Here is an 11,535-nt window from a genome sequence, read left to right as displayed (position 1 = left end):
GTTTATGCTTCGGAATGGATGTTGAGATGACTCAAAAACTTCATGGTAAATTACAAGCGAACTTTAAAAATTTGATTTGGCAAAGATGTGGCATGTTTGGTGTGTTACAGTATGATAATTAGTAGCTGTCTGAAGAGTTGATCAGCAGTTCTTCAGTAGGGAAAGGTCAAGAAATATAGCATGAGCTACTTTTGTAAATATGCTGGAACATTGCTGTTCTCAGAGAGCTCACAAGTTTTGTCTTCTATATGAAACCAGAACTGGAGCAATTGGTTTTGTGCACATTGACAATAATAGAATAGTGTTTCTCTTTATGAAGAGAAGTAGCTCTGCTCACTTGAGGAAAAGGTATCAGGATATCTGGAAGTTGATCAAAGCTCTGCTGTTGCTCCCTGTGTGATTCTGGGAGCACCCATTTAATCACCCCCTCTCACTGTGAAAATGTATTACGTGCAAAATTATTGTAAAGTTAAGGTATTGCTTGTGAATGCTTTGAAATCTTGAAATCTGCAGAAATATGTGGGTTTTTAAATTCAGCTTTTCTTTCCAGTGTTTTGAATTGAAATAAAAGGCTAGAAAAGACCATTACAATAAGCAAGTATAATTTTTTGCATATCAAACACCTGATGATTCCTGAATCCCACAGTTTGATTTAGGAGTTGATCCTGTGTAATGTGCTTTGGTTCTAATGCAATAAAATGTGCATTTCAGCAGGAACCTTATAGTGATTGCCAATCCACTTAAAGCAAGCATTTGCTCAAAAACTTTGTGGATTGAAGTCTAAGTACTTGGAAACCAGTGGACTTAAAATCTCTGGACACTGTTGTTCATATAATGTCTTCAGCTTTAGGGTGTCTCACCACAGAAGCAGAAGATAGACCATGTCCTCATTCAAACTTCCAACTATATCAGCTTGCACAATTAGAGAAGGACCCCTCCCTTTAAAGGTTCTTTTGTGCAATTCAACACATTTATCTTTAAGGAAAAACACGAGCTTGAGTTTATAACTTTATTTCACATTCTGAAGCTTCCAGAGTGCTTGCAAATCATTCATTTCAGACATCGTTTAAACTAGTAGTTAGGTATCTGGCAGCCATACTGGTTATGCACCAGACAATCTGTGGTTTTGTCTCATTAATTCAGGGCACATGAAAAAATGTTTTGATATCCAGTACAGATTTCCAGAGGAAAAAAATACAGTACGTTTAAGCTTCTTTTTCTACATGGTTTACTAAATATAGTGTAATACAAGTAATAATATGCTGTGGAAATTTCAACTGTAATGTAATGTGCACTTACAGTCCAGGAGTAAAAATTTACTCAGCTAAAACAATTTCACTCTCAAGGAACAAGCAGTTTTGGCCAGCGGGGTACACACCACAATGACTCAAACAGTCTGCCAAACTCAATAAGCAAAGGGAGCAGGCTTGAATTCTGCTTTTCACAAGCTCATTAGAATAGGTGGCATCAGCTATTTGAGAGCTAGGACACCGTGAACACACTTGTGCATGCAGTGAAGTTCACCAGATTCAATAAGACTAAATGAAAAAAAAATATTATTAATGACTGAAATAACAAAACTTTCTTTCTCCAGAGGACTATTTTTAAGTCCGTAGCTTCTGACCAGCCAAATGCAGTTTGGCAGTCCTATCAGCAAGTCCTCGGTATACTAGAACCCATAGTGTCTGCAGTGAAGCGCTCTGTAAACTTTGTAAATGGTTGTTCTTCTAGCAGTGATATATATCTCTCCAGAAGGAAAAAAGTTGCACACTCAAAACAAAACAATGAAAGCCAGTCAGTAATATACATGCAAAATAATTGGCCTTTACAATAAGGAATAACTGTGGTTTACAGTAAGTAATGCTTGTAAGCTCGATGTTTGTAGTAATATTTGCAAATGCGGTAGTATTAGGCTGGAAGATTGCAGTTTGGAAATCAATATCAGTGCTTCCTGATGGATGCTGAGCATGGCAAAGGGATGCATGCTGCCAGTCTCCAAAAGCCTGGAAAGTAAGATGTTAAGCATTTTGCCAGTTCTCAAAAGCCGCTGAGTCTTCATCCCTCCCAGAAAGCAGATGAGGACTTTTTCTCTCTACAGAAGCACAGGACCAGTCCCCTCAATTAGGAGTCCTGCAGCGGGTAGTTGCCCAGCCCTTTTAGGAACAACAGGCTTATTTGTAAGTGAGGAGCAGGGCTGCTCCTCTTCTTGTGGAATTTCTTTACCCTTTATTTGAACATGAAATATTCAACAGGAAACTGACATGACTTAAACCAGGCCCATTTGTCTGTGCTGTTTCCAAATCCTGGATGTCTCTCATGTCAGTGCAATTAGTCTTTACTAAGCTGGGGGTTAGCTTGACATGATACATGCCTAAGAGTCAAGAATACATGTTAACCTCAACTAAATATTCCATCTTTATCTTCATATTCCAACTAATTGTACAATCCCAGTATTCAGCCATAGATGTCTAAAATCTTGCTTTAGTGGAAGACAAGATGTCAGTGAATAATTTGCCAGGAAGAATTAAATGTTGGTACAATTTGAGAAAAGCAATTTGAATAAGGAAATGAGCAATCCCATAGCAAAACAGGAAACTTAATTAAAAGTATAGTTGTCATTCATGCTGCTTATCTTTATAACCAGAACTGGAAAAATGAAACATGAGGTGTTCTGCTCCCATACAGCCTTACTGGGTATCAAAGTATGACTACCTGTTCTGCTCGTTGCAGACAGAATATTCTTTATAATTGTTACCATGCATTTAGTAAGTTGTTCAAAACTTCTCTCTGTGTAAATCTTTGTGTACTTCAATATTTTCCCACACTATGTGGAATTTTATACAAACAGCCCTAACACTGAGTCTTTTAAAATCCTTCACAGTCAGCAAAACAGGATGCCTATGACCACAGCCAGGACTGTGATGTTAACTCCTCTATGAGGTCTGCATCTAAGGTTCCTCAGACAGAAGCTGTTCTGTGGTTATAGGAAGAAGGTGGGTAATGGGAGCTGTTCTCTGAAAAGTTAATATCCTTGGGAAAATATGTAAAACCAAAACTTTTTTTCTTTTTAAAGAAAACAGAATAGTGAAATTTGCAAAAATGGGTATATCAGTAATCCCTAATATGGTCTGTTCCTTCAAGAAATGATCTGGGTTTTTATGTGGCAGCATTTTCTTTCCTATGATTACAATTAAAGATACAGCACTATAAATATGCAAGCACATGTCAGAGCAGTAAATTAGAGCCAGCAGTGCAAAGACAAATGATCCCTTGGACCATGGGACATTGCACTCCAGGAAATCGTTGCTACCTGCCTCTTGGCAATGTATGTCCCCTCCACAACGGCAGCCAGAGACTTCTCAGAGATCTTCATCAAGCACAGAACATTGTTGAGATGATTGAGGTTCCTCCTAAAATGCACATGCGTGTTTGCAGCAAGGACCTAGCTCAGGAGTCTGGGAAAGCTTTTATGATGGTTTCATAGGCGGGAGGTGGGGTTTGTGTGGAGTGGCAGATGCGGAGGCTGTTGTTGGACCAGTGGAATTCGGGTCGACTTAAGCTGTTGGTGGTGCTTCCCACAAGGGTTGTGGTGGTGTTTGTGGGAGTGAGTGTGATGAGCTGACTGTTCGTCTCCACAGGGAGGGGAGGACACTGCAGGAAAGGGTGAAAAGTGGACGCACGGAAGCTTGACTTCCTGGGGAAAGAGTTGGCTTGCTCCAAGGAGGCTTGCCGCTGGAAGGTGAGGCTGGCCAGGCTGAGGTTGCTCCGACGTTCACAGCTGCTGTTGCGGTAAAATCCAGTCCTGCCGGTAGTGTGGCCATGGGAGGAAGGTCTGGACCGACGGCTGAAGGCTGAGGAGCTCCCCTGGGAAATGTGGGCGCTAGCTCTGCGACGGGACAAGCAAGTGAACAATGCCCAGATGATGCCCCCAATCACCAGTCCAATCACCATGGACACTGTGAAGGCTATCGTTATCTGCTCTGAAATACAGCAAAAACACACGGCAAAGTTATTTCATTAACTCTGAAGGATTTTCCTGCCAGAAAATTAATTGAAGATGGCAGCCTCCTTAAAAGATGAACAAACCTTAAGGTGTTTCTAAGTAATACATGAACTTCACAACACAAACGCAGCGGTTCAGATTGCTGTGACTATATGGTGGTTTTTTCTTAAATTTGCATAATTCAACAACATCCAGAAAGTAGCTTTCCATGCAATACCAGTTTCTGTACCAATGCAAGGGAAAAGTCTTTACTCCCTCTCTAATTCAGTCATGCACCAGCCCCAAGGTGTGCTACAAAACTGCCAAGCAGTTCCTTCTGTGGATAGTATGAGGCGTGGATTTATGCAGACTTGTCGTTTTGTTTATAGATATTTATGTTCTATGTGTATATGTTTGCAAGTTCACCTATTACAACAGCGATGTAGCTGCTGCTATGTCCTTAATGCAGTAAGCCTTGTATTTATTACAACATGAGAACACGTCCCAGCCTTTTACTGCTGAGTAACAGATACTTTAAATCCTTATAGTAATTAATGTAAATTACTATGCCCTGAATTATTATGGTCAGAGATAACCATTAGTAATACTAAGTCTCTTGAATATTTGCCATCACCATAACAGAAGGTAGTAACTCCAGGATTGGGATGCCAACACTGGAGCCCAAAACGGGCAGGATAAGACCAGGTTCAGAATGTTCTTGCAGGGTAACAGCTGTTAAAGCGTTTCCCCTGAATTTATGGTGCTGCACACTCATTTCCACAACCAAAAGTAATGCCATCAAGTCCGAGCTGTGGGAATTAGGCAAAGCAGGTGCTGAAGAGGCAAAAAAAGAACAAGTGGCCCGAGGGACACCTATGGAGAGCAGCCAGCACACAGTGAAGGGAGAGGTGCCAGGCATGGTCAGTGGAACCGGCTTGCACCCCAGCATGTGCCAACACACATCTTTGCTTAAGTCTGGCCTCAGAGCCTAGCAAGGCTTAAACTTAGGGCAGGTCACTGCAGGAAGGGGAAAGCAAACATTTACTTTCCTTCCAGCAGGGGAGATGTAAATGATTATTGGTATAATTGCACTTTAAGAATTAGTTATTATTACCATCCTTACCCACCTTCTTAGTTTTCTCCCTTTAGTGAGAAATTGGTAGCTATGTGATTCATACTTGCACTTGGGGAAAAATATCTCCTTGAGCACCAGAAAGTTCAGCATAAAATTTTCACAGCTTTCTGGGTGGGGACTTCAAGCAGCATTAAATTGGAACCCAGCCCTTGCTGCTGCCCCTCAAACCCTGTCAGAGGGGCAGTGCATTCATCCTTACATGCCTTTTGCAGGTGTGATTCTAGACAGGACCAACATTGTCATGGATTACTGGCATCACCATTAATCTCCTACCCAAGTTTATTCACCTTATATTTTCTCAGGATAGATCTGAAGTTCCATGAGGCCCAGAAAATTTAAGCTTTGAGTAAGGCACCGATATTTTGGAAGGCTGTACAAACCTCCTGTTGCTTGCTTGTAACCTCTGCTTTCAGATAGACGTATAACCATTATCCTTTTCAAATGGGAAAAAAAAAAAGACAGGAGAGGATAAAGCATAGGGTATCATTGCAGAGCACTGCTCCCTCTGAGGAATTTCATTCAGAGGCTGACCAGATTTGATCCTAAAATATAATTTTTCTTTAGGCCCTCATTTTTACAACTAAGAAACTCTTGACTGAGCACTCTAAAGTCAAAGGGTGATAGTCTGGTGTCCTTTTTGCAAGAACCCACAGGCAGCATCCTGCACTGCAGCTCCTGGCTGCAGATCAGAGCTCTGTCAGCATAAGCAGCCTTCTGAGGAACTCATCGCGATTCTGCCCTTTCTAAGACATCTTCAGAGACACAGCAGGCCTTATTGTGCCCCTTTTGGTCAGGAATAGCCTATTACACTATTTTAATGGATTAATACATTCTGCTGCTGTTAAATTGCTACTCATACTCCCAAAGGTGGGAAGGGAGAGCTAGGACTTGGTGACCTCCAGTTCAGTAAATCCCAGCAGGTGTCCTAAAGACAGCACTCCCCGAGCACTAGAGCTGCAGTGTGGGTACCCCTACTGTTGTCCCTGGATGGCTGCAGGGAAGCAGAGCAAGGACTAGTAATTTCTTAGGACAGTTGCCTTTGCACCTCAGCTGGAATGCTAGTTAGGTTATCGTATTTGAGACTGCCAAGGGAACCCCCAGGCACAGGGCTCTGTGCTGCCACCCCATATCCCTGCTCCTGCCTGGGCCCTCAGCTCCGATGGGGAGGAGGTGAAAGGGATCTCTGCGGGGCTTGGCACCCTCACCTGTAAGCAGAAGCACAGCAAGACGCATGAATGTACCTAGCTCTGGGGTTACCATGCACCATGGTAGGGGTTTGTCCCTGAATCCCTCTGGCCATAATTTTCACCACCTGCACAATTAATTGACACTTCACACTGTTAAAAGCAGATGAGAGAATTGACAAAAGTATTGAGTGCAGCTCTTCAGTCCTTCCCACGTGCTGTTCCCCTGTGCTGGAGGTACAGCACAAACAATTACCCCTTTGGATAATGTCTTAATTTTCTTTAACTTCTTTGATTCTTTTATTTTTCTACCTCTACATACAAATGTAAAAATAGAGGGTCAAATTATTCCCTGGGGAAACTCACCTGAGTTTACACTGACTATTGCAGTTGCCATATAGTACCCCAAATGCTCTCGTTTCCATTTGGACATACATTTAATCTTTTTGCTTCTTATTATGAGAATATTGTGAGACCCACTGGTTACAGACACTTTATTCTTTCCATTTCCAGTCTCTCCCTGACTTCAGTGGAAACTGTGCATCTAATAGGCTGAACTTGATTTTTGTTCACTCCCTGCAGATGATGAATTTCACCGAAATATACTTTAGTTCTAAAATCATACGTTGAAGAATTGTAAATCTATGCCCATTGATTTCCTCTTTAGAATGTCCAGCAATCACAGCCCTGAGGTACATTGGAGAAAATACTACCAAGCAGAGGAAAAGATCAAAGGCAGAGTGGGACTTGCTGCACCTGGGATTTTGAGGGGAACAGCTGGCTTCCACAGAGTTGTTTTTTCCTTCCTTAATCTGGGCAGTGCCAGCCAGAAGAGTCACAGCAACACTGACACAGTGTCTCCCAAGGGGCCATCGTAGTATCTTACGGTTTCCTGAGAGCTGTGCATGTCATTCTGTCCTCTGCTCTTAAGAAAAAAAAAAAAAATTGAGAATAGGGTAGGAATGCTGCCAATAACAATAACAATAACTCCCCAGGTGCTGGTCCTAAAAATATGTTTTGATCTGTATGTTTCTAAGGCTACTCACACTGCCTGCTTTAACTGATCATGCCACCACCAAAAAGATCTGGTGCCCCACCTCAGGCAATTTTGTTCTCTCACCTCTAACACCAGCTGAGGAGAAGAACAAAGGGTTTTTTCAACAATGCAGGACAGACTTTGAGGTACAAAGCCAGAAATAAAAGGACAAAGAGACAAAGCAACCTAATGTCTTAGCTACATTACCTTTCTTATCTATGGTGCTTCCAATGTGTCCATGCAAAAAAGGTTGGAGAATCAAAACCCACAGTAACATGCATGACTTCTGGATGTTACCATCAGATCTGGACACCCAAGCCAGCACGTGTCTGTCAGCCCAACACCTACCCAGATCAGGCAATTCCTTCTGAAGTCTCTCTATTCCCTTTTCTCTGATTTTTGCATGTACTGTTAGGCAAATGCAGTGCTACAGGTTTGTCCAAGGGATTATTGCCTCTGCTATGCAAACGTTTTTCTTGGTTGTTGCAGCTTTCTTTAAGGCTTTCATAACTTTCCACGAACTGTATATATGAAGTATATATATCCCATCAAGCTGATAGCTTCTAACAAGTCCTTAACGGTCTATAGAATTTACACAAGAGAAATTTGGATATGTGATTAGTAAAGATGACAGACTGGCTGAAAAGGTGCTTTTCCTAGCATTTGGCCCTGAAACAAGTTCTTCCCATCCAGCTGGGGTATCAGTAGCAAGGCCAACCAAAGGGGGCTCATATCAATCTGTAAGTCTTCTGAGAAGTGGACTATGTTCTCTCCTTCCTCATCTTGGGGTATACCTCACCAAAAACTAGCAACACAGTCCCTACCTGGACTTGTCAGTCCCTGGATCAACCAAAATCTTCATAAAATAGATTTGCTTTTTGTGATGGAGGATCCTGCCTCTATCATGGAGTTTAGCAGAATCCTTGCAGACATACTCAGATCAATCTCTTAATTCTGTGAGGGTTTCATTTTCTTTTCATGTGTATGGACCACATCAGATAGCAAGACATCTCTTTGAATTCAAAACACGTTTGCATTGAGGATTAATTTTCCCAAGGATTCTCTCTCTTTCCCTCAGCTCTGGCTGTGACAAGCTGGAACAGCATTTTGCTCCATAAACTCAAAATTCTCCAAGGTGTAAAGTTAAAGCGGGCACAAGGTCTTCCCTGCCCCATGCTCACAAATATATACATCTGTAAACTTATAAGCTGGCAAAGTATATGAAGGAATACCTTTCAAAATCATATAAGTAGCAGCTTCAATGAGACCATCTAAAAGCAAGAACCAGGGCAGGGGGGACAAAGTACTGAATGCAAAGGACAGAGAAATGGGAAAGCATCTTTTAGTCAGGCTGTGCACACATAACTTGAATTGGAACTACAACTTTGCCAATAACAGCTAATAAAGCTAATAAAAAACGTTAGTTTTCCAAACGTGTTCTGCTCATGCTATTACTAAGTACAAGGAGACAGAAGACACCCATAGGGCGAGATGATACCTACACATTTTATTTGATTTCTAGTGGGTGACTTTCAAATATTACAATCTTCTTTATGTTTTGGAGCTTTTTTGTTCTTGCTTTATTAAAAGAAAAATAAGTAGTTTAATGTTACAGTTACTAGAAGTGGTAAGGTAGCTTGACAGTCAAGAATGGCACTGTTCAGCATTCAAACCCAGATTGCTATGAAGATTTTTTTACTCACATTATGTTAGATCAAGATTCTGTTCATTTACTTCAGCAACTGACAGTAATTTTCCCATCTTTCTTTTTTTCCACCTGTCCAAAACTAGCATGAGGCTTCGCGCACCTGACATGCAAACTCTATTCCATGTGGGCTCCATCAAGCTTGTAGGCAGACTGTACAAGTTCATTGATTTCAGCTGTATTAGCAATAAGAAATGTCAGAACATACCACTATGTTTTAGAGTGGGAAAGAGCTATTTTTGTAATTTCAATACAAATTCTAGAACTCTAAATTTATTTGCACTTACATTCTTTCCTTCTCACATTTTTGTGAGCTCTCTTTACTTTATGTGATGTGATAAGCCAGTGACTCAAAACTTGTCTAAGTTTTGTAAGCATTTCAGTATCAGTATTATTAGTAAGCATTCTTCCCCTTGCATGCACGCACGCTTGCGCACACACACATTGCCTTGACAGCTGGTAGAGAGTTTGATCTCAGACACGTAAAAATCCAGCTCAGCCTCTGTCTTAGCCTATATTTTTTCCTGAAATGAAAGCTCAGTGACAAAATCTGGTATAAAAAACATAAAAACCAGTATGCAAATTCCTACCTAAATACTGAATAGCTTAATGTAGAGCGCCAGCTAGTGTATTAAAGCATGAATTGCATCCTCAAATGACAAATCTAGTAACCTGACTAGTAAGAATGGTTCAGATTCTGTTTTACAGGAGTCTCAGTGTCTCAGGTTTCAAGTGAGGTTCAGGTAAGTTATCAGTGGATGTTCATAACAGCCTCATTTGTGCAAAACCAGGCAGGAGCAGCAGGGTCCATCAAAGTTTGAACAAACTCATAGCATCTTCCTTCACCTATAGAAAACGCCCATCCCTAAGCTGGATAGGCTGCAGATACTTCTCCTCATGCATCCCTGGCAGCACGTTTGGACAGGAGGAATACCCTGGGCTCAAAAAGCCACCACTCTTTCCCACCACAGAAGGTTTGAAGTGAACTATATGAAATCTTACGCCAGTTCTACTTATTCCAAGAAAACCTAGTTTAAAGCTGGGGCTGGTATCAGTAGCCAACTCCTGTGCTGCTGTTGTCATGCTGAGTTGAAAAAAGCAATTTCTCTGTATCGGACAAGTGTTGACATTACTATCTTCCCAACCTCTGCCACTAATCTTATTAGCAAAGCAGCCTCTCATTAATCATTTCTAGGCAGTCCGTGATTCAGTTGGGTGGGCGAATCAATTGCTGTGTAATATCAACCAGCTGTGATCTTAGTCATGAGAAAAGTTTAAGAAAGGTCACACATGACTCTTGCGAGATGAGTGAGAGTGACAGGCTACAGCACAAGGTAGTTCAGGTGGTTGTGACATCCAGAAAATAGACAAGGATGGTGGCAACTGGAAAACAGAATCTGTAGAAAAAAACTCTGGAAGAAAAGCAGATTGTGCAGGACATGAGAACTAATAAACAAAATAAACAGAATAGTTAGGCTCTCAGGAATGTCACTGTTCTGCATTCAGACACAGCTTGCTAGAGGGTTGTTTTATTCGGGGATTCTTTTCTGCAACAACAGAAAATAATTCTTCCACTCCACCTAATAACTAAATAGTTGCTTTTATGTCCACTGCAAATAAAATTAAAAGTACTGGGTTTAAAAGAGATCAAAGGAAATTAAAAAATGTGTTTCTATCTGTGAGGACAGGTAAGAACTAGAATAGGTAGTCCAGGTAGGTGGCTCATCTACCCCCATTAAAGATTTTAAAACCCAGTACCAGTCAAGAGTTGTTGTAATATAGTTAATCCTGTCTTGAAAAAGGAAGATCGGACAGATGACAGCTCAAGGTCCATACTGACAGTATTTTGTGCAGTTTCTAAGACTTTCTTCAATCAGGTAAGCAAACAGGCTCCAGAAACATCTAAAAAATTAAGTAAATTACAAGAAAAAAAATCCACAATCTGTGCCCTTGGATTAATTCTCCATTTGAAATGCAGAAGGGACAACTGTTTATTAGAGGGTTAACTTCATAAACGAGCAACCTACTTAGGAACAAGATTGCCCTCTGCTGGAAATTTATGCTGGAAATCTCTAATCAAAAATCACCTTAATTCTAACAAAATAGGGTGTCAGCAAAAGTGAACAAGAAACATCCCAACAAAAGATTACACAGATGTTAATGGTACCTCAGAACTCGAAAAACCTCTGAATTATATTGCCATAAACTCTTAGGACTAGTGTTTTGCACAGGCTTTGAAAGGAAGATAGACTGAGGCACAGCAAAAGTGTTCAGAAGCTTAATGAAGTAAAGCTTGCACAGTTTTGTGGCTTTGCACAAATATCTGTGCGGATGGAGAAGCATGAAATTACATCTGTTCTTAAATTCATATTTCTCGCCATCCACAGTGATGTCCAGAATGATCTCCATGCACCAAAGTATACTTGCTTTGTTTACTAATACCATAATTTGTTGTGATAAAAAGCCGGAAGAGTGGAATACGCCATCTCAATA

General features: G+C 41.0%; 1 protein-coding gene across 2 annotated transcripts in view; it reads right to left on the bottom strand.

Moving 5' to 3' along the window:
- Positions 1–995: 995 nt before the first annotated feature.
- MYCT1 (MYC target 1) overlaps positions 996–11,535 on the bottom strand; it is a 32,558-nt gene continuing 22,018 nt past the window's right edge. Inside the window, exon 2 of one of the 2 annotated variants that reach the window (XM_080389143.1) lies at positions 996–3,980. In XM_080389143.1, the coding sequence (XP_080245269.1) occupies positions 3,448–3,980 (533 nt within the window). In that variant the 3' untranslated portion in view covers positions 996–3,447. The remainder of the gene's footprint in view (positions 3,981–11,535) is intronic. The other variant, XM_080389144.1, reaches the window with a different exon arrangement.

Source organism: Falco punctatus (genome assembly GCF_963210335.1).
Source record: "Falco punctatus genome assembly, chromosome: 5".
In the NCBI taxonomy this organism is placed as follows: domain Eukaryota; kingdom Metazoa; phylum Chordata; class Aves; order Falconiformes; family Falconidae; genus Falco; species Falco punctatus.
Note: the sequence above shows the minus strand (reverse complement) of the source record. Positions and strands in the feature narration are given on the sequence as shown.